The following is a 19,162-nucleotide window of genomic DNA, read 5'->3' on the forward strand; positions in this document are numbered from 1 at the left end:
GAAGAAAGCCATAATTTCTGGAGCCCTTTGATTGAAGTAAAGTCTGCTTGCTCACAAGCAAAGCCCTGCATATTAAAAATTTTTTAAATCCTTTCATCAGTAGAGAATTAATCTATTTTTAATTTGAAATTTTCCCTCCAAAGTAAAAACCTCCCGTTATCTTACTACTTTATGAATCATCTATATAAAGAAGTGGAGGGGGTCCTTCTGATCCCGTCTTCATTGCTAGCCCTTGTTTACACTCGGTGGACACCCTCCTCAGTTTTCCCTCACTTTGCCGCTGTCTCATGAAACGCACGCTTCCCCCACAAAAACAGTCATGCTGCGTGCATTGTCTGCAGCCTGCTCCTCCAGACGCCTCTGGGGCTCTTTGTATCCAGTTCTCTCTCATATTTCACTGTGTTCCATCCACCAATACTCTCCCCACAGAAACAGCTCTGGGCAAAATGATGACTTTTTATTATACGTTTTAAGATTATTCTGTTTTGAAAATTTTTAAACTAAAATGATTTTTACTCTTTCGAGTCTGGCGGCTTATTTTTCACTATGTAAACATAAGTAACTCTGGAAACACGCCTTTACCTGGTGGATAACAAGACCCGGACCCATCATATTGTGCACGGTCGGTGTTTAATTCATAAATCTCGATTTACAAAGATTTATGACCCAGGTCAGGACAAAGTATTTCCAAGAGACAACACAGGATTTGGAATAATTCTTCGAGCATGAAAGAGGCTGAAGGCACAGGTCATCTTCCACTCCAGCGCTCTTTCCAGTCCATCAAACCATTCACTTCCAGGCAGATAAATATTTTCTAAAGTCTTCCTAGAGTCTCAGCTTCTAGATCTCTATTCCTCCCTCTCCCTACACAGTCCAGCTACAGCTCCTCTTTGTCTTCATGTACTTAATTTCCTCTGAGTCAAAAGCTTTGCGTCCTCTGGTTCCCCAGAGAACAAAGGTGTATCTAGATCCTCCCAGAGAGTGTTTCTTAGGAATTTGGTTTTATTTTATAATAACCTAAGAGATCATCTATTTTTGTTTGTTTTAAACATATTACTTTTTTATCTCCTTAAACTTAGAAACTTCCCTTTTAGTTCTTCATTCTGAGATTAAGCATTTTAAAGCTGTTCTCCCTTGTGAATCACAATTAGCTGAGATAAAGCGTCTAATCCTCAGTCTACTTCCAGGCGTGACTGCGACAAAATGAGGACTAGGCCAGACACTGAAGATCTGCGCTTGCTGTGCCCTTGTGGTTTTGTTAGTTTGTTTCTTTACCACACTGCAAGTCTGAAATCCTGTGAACTCCCCTGGTAAACAATTTCTACACCCTTTAGTGAGGAAGTTCCCTTGCAGGACTAATTAGAAATTTTCAACATTGTTAAGGTCACTTTCTCCCCAGTAGCAGTGAGTGTGTGATTCTGTGACCCGCAGGCCATACGATCGTTCTTACGGGTTACTTTACGCGTACCATATTCAGGCCCTGCTTTTTTGCTCCCCCACTCACACTTTTTTTGTTTCCCCCCAACCTATACGAGTGACAGTGTGGACTCTATAGGAAACGGCTGAAGCTCTGCTTCTATTATTAAACAGACAATGTCCCAAACGACTTTTCTTTCAGTGTCAATGGCATCGCCCAACGACAGCAATCCGAACGCTCCAGAGAGAATGGGACCAAACCCCACAATAAGCCCCGTGGACTCTGACCGCAAAGAGAGAAAGGAGAACACGAAAGTCCCCTCCTCACCCCGGGGCCCCTTTTGTGTTGCGGCTGCCAACGCAGCAGCGGGCGGCTATATAGACCCGCGGCCGCAGCGCGCGGCGCACTGCGCTCCCGCGCCCCTCGCCGGCATGGGGAAGGTGAGCGCAGCGCCGGCGGGAGGGCCCCGGGAGGGCCCCGGGAGGGCCCCGCAGCCCCCCGCAGCCCCGGCGGGACCCGCCCTGAGCCTCTCCTTCCCTTCCCTGCAGATCACCTTCTACGAGGACCGCGGCTTCCAGGGCCGCCACTACGAGTGCAGCGGCGACCACGCCAACCTGCAGCCCTGCTTCAGCCGCTGCGCCTCCATCCGCGTGGACAGCGGCTGCTGGATGCTCTACGAGCACCCCAACTACCAGGGCCACCAGTGCTTCCTGCGGCGCGGCGACTACCCCGACCCCCAGCAGTGGCTGGGCCTCAGCGACTCGGTGGGCTCCTGCCGTCTCATCCCGCAGGTGAGCCCCCCCAGGCCCCTGGGCGCCTCCAGCCGCACCCGCGCGCGCCGCAGGACCGGAGCTGCTTTTTTCTGGCTCCAGCTGTTCTCGTTTTCCTTTATTAATATCTTTTCAGGTTCCTTCCACTGAAAAAAGAATGCGATGGGATGCTTTTAATTAGACATTTTCTTTTACTTTGTGAAAATGAAACTCGCTTCTATTGGGAAAACGAGCGCATGATATTGTTCAGTGTCCAGGCCGCAGGCCATGACCACCCAACCCCTCACTCTCGGGTGGCCTTAGGATAGTGACTGGGACTGTTTCTCGTTTTCCTCGTCGGTAAAATGGAGCTCCTGAGAGTAGTTAATTCCTAGAGTTGTAATTAGGTGAAAGGAACTTACCTGACACATGACAAGCCACTCGTCCCCCAAATATAAGCTATTATTATGAATATCAAGGGTCCCCCAAGTCCTGCCTTCTGATTAGACAAAACAGGTAACCAACAGTGTGATTTCAACAGCTCTTGCAAAGCCCACTCTTACCCAAATAACACCCCAGCAGCCTGGAAATCCACCGTTAAGGATTGTCTAGTTTGACTATAACAGAGTCTTGGGGAAAAGCTCTTGAGAGACTGGCATTAGGAGCCTGAAAATCTGGGCTTCCCCTTTCCAGTCCTGGCTCTTCTAATTACAGACTGCAAGCTCTGTCCTTGGTGTCTCATAAAAAGGAAAAAGCTGATAATGGCGCTCCACATGTGTCGGGCTGTCCTGAAGATCAAATTAGGAAATGTACGTGTGAGCCCTTTACAGGCCTTGGAAGGTACATTATCAGCAGTCTTTTACACCGCAGAATGAATCGCTTATGAGAGCCTTCGGTAGTAAAGAGGATTTCGTGGTGGAAGAAGGGTGACCTTGAAGGGGTACCTGCTGGGAAGGAACGAGCCGATAAAAGAACAAGTGCTCAGGGAAAGACAGCCAGGATTTGCCCAGCACTAGCAGGCTTACCTCTCCATTTTTCTAAAGGTTTTATAATCTATTGGTCTGTAAAGGCCTCTTTCATGATCTTTAGCTTCCATTTTTATTAACTACCTAAAACTGTTTTGCCGGAGCATATATTAGAGCTGAGAACAGAAACCAAATCTTTATGATGGCGCCTACTTTTCAAAATTTTAGAGTAACAGGACTTAAAGCAGAAAGGAAGGTGTTGAGGAATTGCCTCTGCTTGATTGCCACCAGTCTGTGGGGAAAGCAGTTTTGGGAAAGCAATTTGGCTCTCTCCCTAGCCTCTTCTAATGCTGTCAAGAGTCAAAATAATGCCTTTTGGCAGTGCAGTGACATATTTGTCTTTCTACTTTAATATCTTATTATTTTATATCAGCCAGTATGGAGAGCCCCAGAACACTGTAAGCCTATGAAGGAGAGAGCAAAACGAATATATAACATTGTTACTTAAAAAAGGTATTAAATAGAGACAGCACATATGGCTCATATAGGTTGTGACCCAAAAAACTCCAGGGAGCACCATTCATATCATGGTCTACATGAAGAGTGACTTGAGTTTTACAGTGTACAACTTATCCAACTGTATATAGCAGCCCTGGTGTTGCAAGTCTCTTTCTTTAATTTATCACCTCTGGTTCAGAAAAGATAAAGAAATGTCCATCGCCCAGGGCTGTGTGTGATGGTTGCTAAAGGCTAGGTTCCCTGACTTTTCCTTGTCTGCTGATTGCTGAATCCACAGACCAGCTCCTACAGGATCAGACTGTACGAGAGGGAAGATTACAGAGGCCAGATGGTGGAGTTCACCGAGGACTGCGCCTCGCTTCAGGACCGCTTCCACTTCCATGAGATCCACTCCTTCAACGTGCTGGAGGGCTACTGGGTCCTCTACGAGATGCCCAGCTACCAGGGGCGGCAGTACCTGCTGAGGCCCGGGGACTACAGGCGCTCCCACGACTGGGGGGCCACAAGTGCCCGAGTGGGCTCTCTGAGGAGGGCCACGGATTTCTATTGAAATGTTTTCACTCTACCTGTTCCTCCATCTGGGAGCTAATAAAATACTTCCTGTGTGTTCCATGCAGTCTTGTAGTCCTGTTTTCCTTTCAGGCTCCTTTGAAGAGCTCAGCAAAAATAAAGCTGGAATAATGTGCAGTTTCTTACAGGTATCAGTGGAAAGGGTGGTGCGGGGAACAGCTAAGAGCGCAGCCTCTGGAGCCAGAATGCCTGGGTCCAAAGCCACTTTTTAGCTATAGGGGATGGGACAAGTTACTTAGCATTTCTGTGCTTTGGCTTCCTAATTTGTAAAATTTGGGGTAACAGCCCAGCCAGGTGGCTCAGTTGGTTTGAGCATGGTCCTGTACACCAAAAGGTGGCAGGTTTGATTCCCGGCCAGGGCAGATACAAAGGTTGTGGGTTCGATCCCCAGTCATGAGGCAACTGATTGATGTTTCTCTGTCACATGGATGTTTCTCTCTCTGCCCCCCTCCTCTCTCTCTAAAAATCAATGAAAGCCCAGCTGGAATGGCTTAGTGGTTGAGCATTGACCCATGAACCAAGAGGTTACGGGTTAGATTTCCTGTCAGAGCACATGCCCAGGTTGTGGGCTCAATCCCCAGTAGGGGGCGTGCAGGAGACAGCCGATCTCTGTATCCCTCTCTCATCCCCTCTCTCTAAAATCAATAAAAACAATCAATGAAAGCATACCCTCAGGTGAGGATTAAAAAATAAATTATAAATAAAAATAAAATAAAGTATGAAGAAGGCTTTAGAACCTAGCTATGGTTAAATTCACAATCAGCTGAATTTATTACTAACAAGACAGCTATCCATTCACAAATTCTAGTTTTTTGTCTTTGTACCCTGCTTCTCACATCTTTCTTTATTACTGATTTATGGTTCCTGTAATTCTTTTTTTCTTCTATTTTTAGTGAAAAGTTGGAAGACCTTTGTGCCAGAGAGAGACTAAATGGATAAAAATTCCATAAATGCAAACTCTTTAAAGGAGGTTCCTTTTCTTCTTAGACACCTTTACTTAATCTAGATAAGAGCTCCACCCAGTGCTCACCACAGGGGAGGCAAGTATGGTTTAAAAGCCTTTTCCAAAATCATGAATGGTAAGAGATTATTTTGCACCTTTTAAATATATTCCGCTATGCAGTGTACTCGGAGTATACTTATAATTTAGCCCAAGCACTTATTAAGCAAGTAAGTGTAAATATTATTTTGAGAGCCCTTTAACACATCATAAGCATTTCATAAAAGGAGCTGAAGAAAGGCCTGGCTCTTGGTCTGTGTTCATGGGCAGGTGTGGCCCTTCCAGTGGGCTGTGCCTTTAGCGGAGCCCCTTGTTTTCCCCACCTCTCAACACGCAGCCGACTCACTTCTAGTTTACGAACCTTTGAGTTCGTCAGGAGGCTAGATCCCATTCTCGCTCAAATACTTCCTCCACCTCAGCTTCAAGCTCAACTCCTGTTCACTTGTGGTTTAGATACTTTACATTTTTCTTACCGTTGTATGTATATGAATTGTTATCTTATAGACTTCTTCATTAATATTCTTTAGAAAACAAAAGGATACCTATTCCAAATTTCGTTGGCTGACTTTCTGTGTTCCTCTATCCCTTTCCCAGTGTCTACAGGTATAGAAGGATATTTTCACCCCACTGCTCTTAAAATATCCCGAATCAATCTAAGTGTATTCGGAGATAATACACAATCTGCAGGCAATAAACAGTGACTCCTCTAGTGCCCATCCTTGCATTTAAAAGCTACAACCTTGGCTCTTTAGATTAACACCCAACCTATGAGGCTGCTTTGAATAGTATCCTCCAAGTGATGCTGTCCTTCCGCCTGCACCCTCCTACTCCCAGCTTACCCTGGTCCGAAAGGTGAGGACTGGGAGCTGCTGATGTAGCTCACCAACATAGTTCACGCTCTCATATCCTTTGGGCTTTGTTAAGCATCCCAGAAAGCCTCCACCACACGTCCCGCCTGGAAGGGCAGCCCAGAGTCCTACCAGGGTCTACCAGACTCCAGCATTGAAATCTACCCTCTCCCTGTCACTCTGACTTTGTGGCCACCTGCCTCACCCTCTCAGGGTCCTGGCTTGGAAAATAAGATAAACCCTGTTTTAACCTCAACATCTTTTCTCTTCATGAAATCAAACGAGTCCGTTCTCAGCTGTCTTTTTCATCACACTCTCCATGGACCAGCACTCCACTGCACATGTTTCAGATTCTTCTCTAAGGAACCACAGCTCACTTTTCCACCTACTTTGTAATCTCTTTTCCTTACGACACTTCCTCTTTAATATTTATTTAATCAGGCTTTATTTAAAATTTGTCTACTCCTCCCTCGCCCTCTGTTACAAATCCCCATTCAAGGATTCACAATACACAATTTTGTTTGCTTGGTTCCCACCCACCCCCCAGGTTTATTGAGATATAATTGACATAATATTGTGTAGGTCTAAGGTATACAATGTGATGATTTGATACATGACTATATTGCAAAATGCTGACCACTGTAAGGTTAGTTAACACATCCTTTACCTCACATCATTACCCTTTTGCTGTTTTTACGGTACTCACAGCTAGGACATCGTGTTTTCCTGTCAAACATAAACGATTTACAGAGTGCTATTTTCGGTTTAGGTCACTCTGCAACCATGATGGGGCAGGACAAAAACACCACCACTCCATAACCACAGCTGAGCACTGAAAGCAAGAACAAGAGCCCTGCAAATGACAAAGATGACCAACGTCTTCCTCTTCCAGGTCACAAGAAGTGACTGCTGTTTCTTTCCCAATTACAGCTTTAGCCCACTCCCTTCCTCCCACCTCCTACGTAATGTTTAGATAATGATACTTGGATACCCAGTCACAGCCCTGACCTCACCCGAGAGCACCTAACACAGGCCAAATCCTGCAACAGCCTTTTCTTATTGAGATGCCCCAGGTGCACGGCCTCCCTTCTTGAAACAAGTTCCAACAACTCAACTTTGCTCAACAGCAGGTATGCTCCTGGTGGTCTTTGGCTGGTGGGTGAAGGGTCGCAGACTACGCCACCCCAAAACATGCCTCTTTGGCATAAGGATTATTTCGAGCTAATTATTTTTAAGGAACAGCAGACACAGGCGAAATTCTGAAAACAGAGTAGAAGTTACTCTTTTATAAGGGACATTTATATTTATAGAGGAAATCGCTATTTGTAAGTGTCTCCCTCTCTATATCAAGAAGAGAAGAATGACTCTAAACCACAAAAGAATCTTAGCAATGGAGACAGCACCAACTCAAATCTGCATAACAACCCTGCCCTTGTTTACTGTGCTCCAGAACCTACAGATGAAATCCTGGAAATCTGCAGAAGCTGGCTAAGGATAAGAATTGTTACCAAAGCCAGTGCTCCCAGATCTCTGTCTGGGAGTGTCCAATCAAGAGAGCGAGGTAAGATTTCGCTTTGACTTTTCCTTCCGAATTCAGGTTAGCAGGAGAAAAACATGTAAGAATTAGTTCTTTGAATCTTGACTCTTGTGAGTTTGGTTTTGGGGTACAATTGGTTATTGATTCTTTCCCTCTCAGGGACAGCTATTGCTTTCCTGTTTGTCTCATTTTGTGTCCCGAGAACTTAGGTGACTTGTGGAAAGCCCTGAGGATAGGGGCTAGTTATCAGGGCAACCCACCTGAAATTAGAGGGTTGGAACTTTCAGCCCTACCCCCAGCACCCACCTGTGGGGAAGGGAGAGGGCGCTGGAGATTGAGCTCGATCATCAATGGCCAGTGATTTAGCCCACCATGCCTATGTAACGAAGCCTCCTTAAAAACCCAAAGGACAGGGGCTGGAGAGATTCCGGGGTGGTGAACACATGGAGGTGCTGAGAGAATGGCACCCTGGGAGTGGGCATGGAAGCTTATAGTCCCTTTTCCCCATACTTTGCCCAATGCATCTCTTTCATCTGGGATGTTCTGCCCAAGACTTTAAGTGACAACAAGTAATATGTAATCACATGTAAAACTATAGACTCTTTGGGATGCTAAGACTGTCCTGACAAAGTTTCAGAAACAATGAAAGGAACAGTCACTTTCCGTGAAAGAAACTAATTTTATAGCCATGGTCTTATTACTGACTGCTTTTAGCTAATTTTTTTCTTTAAAACACTACTTACAATCTCTAAACAAATAAATAAAAACTAAAACCTTTTAAAAATGCCTTTATAAAAGTCCTCTTATAGTCAAGTAAATAAACTTTTTCTGAGTTCTATGAGCCTCTCTAGCAAATAAATCAAACCTGAGGAGGGGGTTGTGGGAACCTCTGATTTATAGCCAGTTGGTCAGTAGCATAGGTGACCATCTGAACTTGGGATTGGGATCTGAAGTGCGGTGGGAGGCAGTCTTGTAGAACTAGGCCCTTAACCTATAGGATCTGACACTATCTCCAGGTGGATCATATCAGAATTGAGTTAAATTGTAGGACACCCAGCTGGTGACACATTGCTTGAGGTATAGCCCTGGCCGGTGTGGGTCAGTTGGCTGAGCATCTTCCATGCATCAAGACACTGCCAGTTTAATTCCTGGTCAGGGCACAGGCCTGGGTTTTGCGCCTGATCCCCAGTAGGGAGCATACAAGAGGCAGCCAATGATGTGTGTGTGTGTGTCTCTTTCTACCCCTTCCTCTTTCTCTAAAATCAATAAAAACATATTTTTTTAAAATTGCTTGAGGTGTAGAAAAACCTCCACACATTTGTTAACCAGAATATAGAAGTGTTCAGGGTACTGTGTGTAGGGTCAAGGAAAACAACAGTGTGATTTTTTCTTTACATCTAAGCACCATTCTCCAATAAAAGAAACCAGGGCTCCTAAGGAGAAGCGGCTCATTCCAGGGCAGGAGCAGAGGAGATACAAGATGAGTCTGGAACATCTTGTGGTACCAGAAAGTAAGAAAATGCTAAAAGAAAAAAAACGGGACAGAGATGAGGAGGGGAGAGACGCGGGAACCAAGCTGATGTGCTCCTAATGACAAAAGCTGGAACAGTTTAAACTGCTGTCTCTCAGCTTGTCCTGGGCTAATGAGGATTCAGTGTAACTGCCACCCTACAGGGAGCTTTTTCAAACGGTGACATGGTGGGAAGGGGCTGCTTTCCTACCCCCTCCTCATTGGAGCTATCAATTTTAACGTCTCTATTGCTCAGAGGCAAACAAAAAAAAATCCCCCGTGTGGTATAACACACATTATTATAACTTTAGAGATAAAACCTAATTGGCACCGTTGAGGTGATTCTCCACTGAGGTTTTATTACACAGGAAAACATTGGGATTCTTGAAGCATCTGGAATACATTTGCAGACATGGAGAGCCGGCCTGTTGGCACGTGTCCTGGGACGCACATCAGCGAGCAGGGACTGAGCAGCTGCTGAAAGCACAGCAGCCTCGGAAGGCTGGCCTGCTGCCTCGACAACGTTTCTTTCTGCCATGCAGCCAATAATAATAATTGTCAACATTTATAGTGTTTCTAGTGCCTCAGGCACGCTGCCAATCAATTCACATCCCTTTGCTTGTTCAATCCTTTCACAACAAACACAGGAGGTAGGTCCTGGTAGTGTCTGCATTCCATAGGATGCAAGTTCAGGACAGGCGAAGGAGGGCTCCTGTGCCACAGACAGACAGAAGGAGCTGAGCCCGATTCGAAGCCAGAATTCTCTGACTTCCGAATCCTCGCATTTCACCAGTAAGTTACATCACCTCTGTGCGGGCTAAGGACACGCTCTGACATGGGGAAGATGGGACGGGGGGACAGAAATGTGTGTATTTCCTGGACATGGCATTTCTAGCAGTAATATACCAGAAGGAAAGAAGCAGAGGGAGAGGCAGAGAAAGTGCCCCACCTAGAGGACTGGAAACAGAAGGGAGGGATCTTTGAAACAAGAAACTGCTGTTTGGGAGATTTCAGGTCTGTTAACACTCATGAAATCAGACTGGATGTTGCCATTTCTGTGGCTTTAGAGAAGATCACCAGCAAGACAATGAAAGAAGGTGTGACTAGCCGGGTTCCTGCTTCCAAAAAACATTCTTGTAACACATTTGTAGGCCTAGAGGCATCAGTGAGCCCCCGGGTGACAATCCTGCCTTCATCTGGGAGGAATGGGTCTGACAAACCATCACTCATGTTTTCAGGGCACGATACCATAAGGCACTGGCAGGGTCTTCTCAAAAAGATCATCTGTACCGTTACGCAGGGTAAGAGAATGAAGAAGTGTTGCAATATTCCAGTAGGCTGCTCTCGGCCAAGAAACATTAGGATGCTTTCGAATGAACAGGAAACCTGACTCTCTGTGCCCCTGATAAGCAAAGGACAGCTGGTGCAGGATGCCACCACGACCAACTGCCTTGTTCACAAGGAGGGAGCCGGGCCACTTCATTCCTTTAAAAGGAGGGATTAGCTTGAGTTTGTGAGAGTAGGCCATGGACCCCTCCTATGACATGGAGATGTTGAAATATTTTTGCCATTTAAAAAAAACTTTATTTTTCAATTAGTTTACATTCAATATTAATTCGTGTTAGTTTCAGGTGCACAGCATAGTAGGTAGACAATCATGTACTTTACAAAGTGTCCCCCCTGATATTGCCAATCCCCACCTGGCACCATTCATAGTTATTACAATATTATTGACTGTTCTCCCTATGCTGTACTTCACATCCCTGTGACTATTCTGTAACTACCAATCTGCACTTCTCAATCCCTTCACCTTTTTCACCCAGTCCCCCAACCCCCTCCTCTCTGGCCACCATTCATCTGTTCTCTGTATCCCTGTTGAATTTTTTAAAAAAGAAAAAAATTGTGTCAGCCAAGAACTGGAACCGATGTGGGTATCATATGATGATTATTAATTATCTGGAGTTGAAAATGTTATGGACCTTTTGTTTGTTCTTTGTTAAAGGGCAAGTTTAGTTACTTGCAGGACTGGGAGTCCTGAGATCTAGCTTTAGAAGACAAAGCGAAGGGAAAAGTTCAGCTGGAAGCAGAAGCTGGGAAGAGCCAGGAAAAAGTGAACACGCTCTGGGAGGCATGCGGGGTCCCTGGCAGGAATGGGCAGCGGGGAGCTCGCAGTCAGTCGTTACCTGGACAGGAGCAGAGAGGGGCTCCCCACTCCCACGGAGCATTTGCCGTGTGGACGGCGTTCCGAAGAGAAAGACGCCTGCTAGCGAGCCCTGAGCCCTCCACAGTGTTCAAGACCAGACAAGACGAGGCAGCACAACTTTCCTGGCAGCGCCTGGGATAGCAGGAGCCGTGAAGAGGGATTTGGAGAGCCTGGCCAGGTGCCAGGAACCCACACCTGCTGGGCTGCTGCTCCTGTCGGGGCTCCTGTCAGGCAAGAAGGGAGGCCAGTGGGCTGTCACTCCCGCTAGAGGGAGAGGAGGCTGGTGGGCAGAAGGAGTTTGAGGTCCAGGGGAAATATGGGATTTTTTCACCTCCATTGCTTCTGAGATCACTGGCTGTAACCTATGTTGGTTCCCGAGTGGCCCAGCTTCCTAGTATCTTTTCAAGCCAACCTTCTCATTGGCTTGATAATTAGAAGAGTGGAGGTATTGCTGGCAGCTGGGACACTTGAGCAAATAGGGACTAAGAAGGGGGCTATGAAGGCCCAACTCAATGAGGGCTCAGATGCAGGGGAGGACCTGCTATGCCAGCCACATATTCACTCAATCAGTAGTTCAACACAGGTGCATTGAGCACCTAGTATATCCCAGGTCCCATTGCTTCTGAGTTACGCAGAGGAACTTCAGAGATGGTGATTAGTCACTGCCATTAAGGCGATGGGGGAAGGAACTGACGCGGATCGAGCCCTTACTCTGTGCCAGTCACCATAGCAGTTTCTGGGAATGTACAGAGGAATAAGACAGGGCCTTTCCCCTGCAGGAGCTCAGAGTCTAGCAGGGGAGCCAGATCCACAACTCACTCGAGGTGAAATGTGCTTGCCTGGGAGGTGCTGGGGATGTGGAGCGCTGCAGAGGTGCAGAAGAAACACGTGAACTCTTCCTGGGTAAGTAGGGAGAACCCCCGAGGGGCTTCTCTTTCCCCGAGGCCTCGAGGCCCTGACATTAGAGATGGATCTTAAATAATGAGTAAGAATTTAACAAGTGAGATAGAGCAAGACGTCGATAGCGCCAGAACAGCCTGAGACAGGCTGAACGCACAGACGTGTGGCCAGGCCTGGTGCCACAGGCGGACAGTGAGGGGCCAGCAGGCCGGAGAGGGTGAATAGCAGGACTGCACAGCAAGAAGAGGCTTAGGTTTGGAGTCACAAGCTCTGAATTCAAGTCTCCAATGTGCTTCATTTTTATGTTTAATGTGTGTGGGGTTTTTTTTTTTTTTTTTTACTGAGATAGAATTGATATAAAACATTATATTAGTTTCAAGTATACATAGAATGATGTGATATTTGCGTATATTGGAAGATGATTACCACAATTAGTCTAGCCAACATGCATCACTACACATAGTTACAATTTTTGTGTGTGATGAGAACTTTTTAGATCTACTCTCTTAGCAACTTTCAAATATACCCTGCAGCGTTATTAACTATAGTCACCAGACTGTAGGTGACATCCCCACCGATGTGCTCCTTGTTAGTTCCACGGCTTTAGGCAACTCTCTGAGTCTCAGTTTCCTTTTCTCTCAAACACCAACAGGAATTCCCGCGCTATCTGCCTCGCTGGATTTTTTGAGAAGCAAGTTTGATAATGTTCAGGAAGCCAGTAGTTAAACTAGAAAGTGTTCTACTTAATTGTAAGGTAGACACGTGGAGTTATTCTATAGTAAAACTGCTGCTTAGAGAGTCCCTCAGCTTCCAACACATTCCTAGACTCTCCCAAGTGGGCAGCTGTTCATATTCAAATATTTTAGTAAATGTGGATAGATGTCCATTTAAAGCTTAGCCTGCCTTCCTTTTGGAGAAACAAAATCATGGTTTCTCCTTCAGTAAAGACAGTTACACATTATTTAGTGTGTTTTCATTCCTTTCTTTGTAATTAATCTATTTTTTACCTTCGGATTATGAAAGTGTTTCTGGAGACAATACTTTTTTCATCTGTGTGTTATTTCTGGCTGCCATTTTTCCATCTTGGATCCCTTTCCACTTCTTTCCCTCATACCCGACACACTCAACTTCACACTCCCCGCCTCAATCCCCCCCCTTCAGGCAGGAAATGGAGACACACACACACACACACACACACACACGAAACATATGGTCAAAAGACAGGAGGAAAATTAGGGGAAAGACAAAATTTAGGGAACCCAGAGAAGAGTGCGGACAACTGGGTAGAATTTTAAGTATTTGGACAGGAAGAGAAGTTGCCAAACAGTTTGGAATGAAGTGAGTTGAGGGGAGAAGGAGGTTGTGAGTCCTGGCCCTAGAAGCCTGGAGCCCGCCTTTCCAGCTTGTTTCTGTGGCTGCCGGGTTTCTGGAAGACTGTGCTCAGTGTAGGAGACACGGCTGTGCTAGCTCTTCGGATAACTTAAGCAGCCTCTTGTAGTTTTATGTAAATGTAGATTTTGGCCTTTGGGGTCAACTTTCAAAAAGTAATGTACACAACAACATGGATGAAACTTATAAATGTAATACTTGCAAAAATTGCCAGATATAAAAGAGTACATGCTGTGTGATTCCATTTTTATGGACTATGATAACAGGCCAAGTGAATCTATGATGTTAAAAGTCAGGATAGCCCGGCCGGCATGGCTCAGCGGTTGAGCATCAACCTAGGATCCAGGAGATCACAGTTGGGTCAGGGCACAGGCCCGGGTTGCAGGCTCCATCCCCAGCAGGGAGTGTGCAGGAGGCAGCTGATCAACGACTCTCATCATTGTTGTTTCTCTCTCTCTCTCCCTCTCCTTTCCTCTCTCTGAAATCAATAAAAACATATTTTAAAAAATTTAAAAGTCAGGATAGTAGTTACCCTTGGGCTCGGGTAGGGGCACAGGTGCATTTCTGGGGTTCTGGTAATGTGCTACTGCTTGATCTGGGGACTGGTTAGATGGCATGATTGTTTGTGGAAAACCATTGAACTGTACACTCAATGTGTATATTTTTATGTAATATTATACTTTAACTTAAAAAATTTAAGTGGCATCAGTTGCTTTAAGAAAATTCTGAGTGCAGTTGCCTTGAACTTATACTTTCTCCTACTTGCTGCAGTCCCCTGGAGGGAAGAAGTGTGAAAGGTTGACGTTCGAGCCCTTCCTTGCTCAGGTATTCATTCATTAACACACGTTTACTGAAGGACGGCGTTGGGCCCCGGCCCTCACAGAATACCATCAAGTTAGAGGAGTTGGAAATGGGTGTCCATCAAATAACCACACAAATCAATATAGGAGAGATGGTGAGGAGGGAGGGAAACGCCGAGAAAGGCCCTCTCAGGCCCCAAGTGTGAGTAGGTGTTGGCTGACGAGAAGGCTGCCTGGCGGCGTTTAAATGTCACCCTCAACTAGTCCACGAGAGGGCGACCGCAGACAGGCGTTTGCGGCGATTCCTAAACCGGTGGAGAAACCGGAGGCTGCAAGTTCTCCCAGCTTTTGCTTAGTGTAATTATGGTTGGCAGTGTTAGAGGAGCACAAAAGACCCAAGAGAAAGTAAGAATCAAGTGTAAATTTACATGTAAATGCTGCTTTATAGTCTTGCCCAATAGTATAATGCAGATTCCTATTAAATGCCTAATGAGCTTAAAAAGAAAAAAGATAAGAGGTTGAAAAGGAATGATTTCTTGGCTTTTACACTTCCTGAAAAAGCTGACCACAAGTCACAGATAAGCTATTACCATTTCTGATTTATTAGTGCCTCCCACACACCCAAGTCCCTCAGATCTGCTGCACCCCACACCCCCTACAGAACGTGTTCCACTGTGGATCTGCCTCGTGATATTATGTTTCTCACTGAGGCAGCTGATGAGCAAATGTAATTTTACATGTTGCTTGCAGACAAACAAAAAGCAGAACAATCAGTCATCTGCCACACCCTATTACATGATCAAGGATGAAACCAGGATTAAAACCAAGACATTTCCAGTGTGTTGAAGAGTAGATTTATTTAGCATCTACTATAGCCAAGCACTCTGTAAGCATGTAAGGCATGGCACACCCCTCCTTTAAACTTAATTGCCAATGAGTTAAATGTTTTTTATTAATTTTTTTTTTTTTTTAGTGAAAGCAAAGCTCTCACAGTAACAGGGAAAAGCCTGTATGGTCTGGCCATTACTTACCCTCCATACGCTCTCCTCTTCTCCCTTCCTCCCTTCCTCCCTTCCTCCCTTCCTCCCTTCCTCCCTTCCTCCCTTCCTCCCTTCCTCCCTTCCTCCCTTCCTCCCTTCCTCCCTTCCTCCCTTCCTTCCTTCCTTCCTTCCTTCCTTCCTTCCTTCCTTCCTTCCTTCCTTCCTTCCTTCCTTCCTTCCTCCTTTCCTTCCTCATTACTTTTCAGTCTCACTGATCTTATTTTCATGAAGCTACCAGACATTTTGCATTTTCCATCACCTAACTTTGCATTCACTATTTCCCATGACTGAAACGCCTGCTCCATCATCTAACAAGACTTCTTGTCATTCAGGTTCCAAATTAATTGTCACTTTGGAGGAAAAGACTTCCTAAACCACCCACCCTGTCTGCCCTTCCGAGGAGAACCCTGGTGCCGAGCTGGGCACTTGCTGGCTGTACTCCCCAGTCTCCCTAGCGGCTGGATGTGGCCGTGTTTCTGGCTAATGGGCCCTAAGTGGAAGTGTTGAGTGGGACTTCTAGAAGCCTCCTCACAGGGAAGCAGGCAAGCCTTCATCCTATTTTGCTTTCTCTTACTCTCCAGAATGCAGATGTAATAAGTGTAGCTTCTGGAAGCATCTGGGACCCTGAGATGGCAGTGAGGATGGGAAAAGGGCAGGTAGAAGCCTGAGTAGCTAATGCTGCTGTGGATGGGGGAGAGGGTGTGATGCCAGCCTCCAGGCATCCTTTATGAGACAGAGAAATGGAGGACTTATTTAAGCCACAGCTACTGGTAGCTTAACTATGACATGTCACTACAGCTCAGTGCTAAGTACACGTACCAGGGCCATCTCCAGGCGCATGGCGCATCTGAAGCAGCTCGGTCACCTGTTTACGTCACAGCAGGGCGCTGGCCCGTCTTGTTCACTGCGGTATCCCGGGCTCCTGCGCAGCGTAGCGTTTCCATATGGGGATTCCTAGAATTTCTTGAAAAAATTTGATATTTTTCTGAATCCCAAGAAGAATCAGTTGAGAAATCAGAGGCAAGTATTGTAATTCTTCCTGCAAGAAATACAGTTTAATCATCTTCGTGGAGATGGCACTGGTGGGAAGGGATCCACCGGCATCGACAACCGGTGATGGCACAGCAGTCGCAGAAAAGTTGGGAAAGTTTCCAGCAGTTACTCAACTTCACTTTGCTGGAACAAGAATGTTTTACTCAAAAACTTGCAAAATGAAGCACCCAAAACAGAGGAGGCAAACACCGTGCAGATTCTGCACATGAGAAAGGGGAGAGCAATTGCTGTGGATTCAGGTGACAGAGCCGAACTGGTCAGTAGGATCTGGGAGATGATGTCTTTCTGGCAAGTGTTGGAATCAGAAAAATTGTAAAGTTGTTTAGTACTCCAGTGAGAAATTCTTTTTTGCAACAAGAATGGGGAGGAAAAAACCTTAGAGGTCACTTTGGGCTGCAAAACACTCTGAAACACACCAGGAAAATGATTGGAAGATTCTTACAGCTCCTGAGTTTGATAAAAATGATTTTGTGCCCACGGAAGCTAGCACTCGATGGGAAGAGGGATATAACAAAATCGTGTGAGATAGATCGCAGTGCTTAAAACCGGTGACTCGCGTTAGGTAACCACGATGCAAATCTAAGCAAACAATTCTGCTTCGAGCGGGGTGTTTTTAAAAGAATTGGAATCAAATGGCTTTGCAGAAAAAAGGTCTAATATCCTTCATTAAATATTTAAGCAATGTTAGTAGTTTATATGAGGTGGATAGCTTTTTTTGCTTTGGCAAACAAGAGTGAAATAGCTCAATTAGCAACGTCATTAATGGAGAGAGTTTTGTGAAGAAAAAAAGCTTCATCAGAAGAAAGACAAGAGGAGTGAATGTGGACTACTCTTTGTGAAGTCCAAAACTGATCTGAACTCTGAATCAGCCAAAACAGTGCAGACGTCAAGGGCAAAGTCAGAATCAGAGAAAGACGACAATACTTTAATCATTAAAAAAGGCAGTGAGTTTATAATTAGCAACATGAACCTTAATGACCAACCTGAAGATGCTTCTGTTGATGTAAGGGATGTGCAAACCACCCGGCCGGTGTGGCTCAGTGGTTGAGCATTGACCTAGGATCCAGAAGATCTTGGTTCGATTCCAGGTCGGGGCACATGCCCGGGTTGCGGGCTCGATCCCCAGCAGGGAGTGTGCAGGAGGCAGCTGATCAATGACTCTCATTACTGATGTTTCTGTCTCTCTCCCTCTCCCTTCCACTCTGAAATCAATAAAAACATTAAAAAAAGAAAGAAAGAAATGTCCAAACCTGTAGAGAATTTTTATGAGCTTTTGAACCAAGCTGAGGTGGATATTGGATTACAGGACAGTTAACAAGATAATATACTCTCTTGAAGACGCTTGTTTCAAAGGCGTGTTAACCTAGTCCTAGAAACAACGGGCAGGACTTGCTTACAGTAAAGATAACCTTTTACTAGAGAAGTAATGTGATTGGGGGGCAACTACCCACTAGGACCTGCCCAGTTAGGAATTTATGATCAGATTACCTTGTAAGGTTACTTTTGGTCACTCGACTTTTCATATTTATTAAAATCTCCTTTTTCATCCACACTTCTAGACATACTATTAACAATTCAACTAATGAAAGAAATTCAATATCTGGAATATTTATCGTAAAACAAAGATCAAGACAATCAGATAAGTCAATTCATGTTTTATGTGTTTTTAAATTTCATTTTAAGAATTATAACGTTTAAAATTTAAATGTGAGATTATTTTTCATTTTTAAAATCACTTTATTTGGTATTTGTTTTGTGTTACTATTTCCTTTTAATATTTTCTATTATCAAATGTCTATATCGGGTAGAGATCATTTTTGCATGTCATTGAAATGTAGCATAATCTTGTACCAATAAATATGTTCGTAATAATAATACCATGCATTTATTATTGTCTTTCTCTTTTTCACAGTAAACTTCAGAAACTTTTAGTATAACCCTATCACAGGGAGATGGTTCCCTGTTTACTATTATGTCAGTCACTGTTTAAAAACATGTAAAGAAGGTATTATGGAAACATACAGAATAACTTATGGTTTTGAGAATTCCCAAGAATTCCTAGGAACCCCAAATTTTTGTTCCGGAATCCTGAAGATTAGTATCTATCAGGAATTTGCAAACACTACTACAGTGCCTGGCGCAGAGCAGACACACGGCATGCCTTTAGAATGAGTAGCTGCTGTTTTGTGTGGTAGCCCCAGAAGTCCCGGGAAATAGACATGAATGTGCCCATTTTATGCGTCAGAAATCCCAGGCCTCCTTGGCTGTGAGGCACCTGTAAGCTCCTTAGAAGTACTAGTAGGCCTTCCCGACATTCTCCTGACAAAGGATCTCACAGCCACATCCTGGATCTGATCTTAGCCCTGAAGCCATTTCTTGTCTGGAAATCTTTTCATGGGAGAGACTGGATGAACAACAGTTTTATTTTAGAACCCAGTAAGTCCCGGCTCCTTCCAATTTTGCTAAAAATTTGAACAATGGTCTTTGTTATATCATCTCTCTGGTTTCATGTCTTGTCACTGGCAACTAGAAAAAGCCAGTTGGCACCTTCTGTCCTCTGCCTGGACATCTCTGCAGCCAACCCAGAGTTTTGAAGTGGCCTCTCTATTTTCCACATTATTTACAGATGACAGTGTTGCCACACTTTTTACCACTGCATAAA

General features: G+C 44.9%; 1 protein-coding gene across 1 annotated transcript; it reads left to right on the top strand.

Moving 5' to 3' along the window:
- Positions 1-1,848: 1,848 nt before the first annotated feature.
- LOC308559392 (gamma-crystallin F-like) lies at positions 1,849-4,200 on the top strand (the record flags this gene model as incomplete). The annotated part of the gene is made up of 3 exons (XM_081142167.1): positions 1,849-1,857; positions 1,966-2,208; positions 3,928-4,200. 3 exons carry the CDS (start codon positions 1,849-1,851, stop codon positions 4,198-4,200), a joined length of 525 nt encoding a protein of 174 aa, XP_080998293.1.
- Between the last annotated feature and the right edge of the window lie 14,962 nt (positions 4,201-19,162).

Source organism: Miniopterus schreibersii (assembly GCF_964146895.1).
Source record: "Miniopterus schreibersii genome assembly, chromosome: 7".
Taxonomy (NCBI): Eukaryota; Metazoa; Chordata; class Mammalia; order Chiroptera; family Miniopteridae; genus Miniopterus; species Miniopterus schreibersii.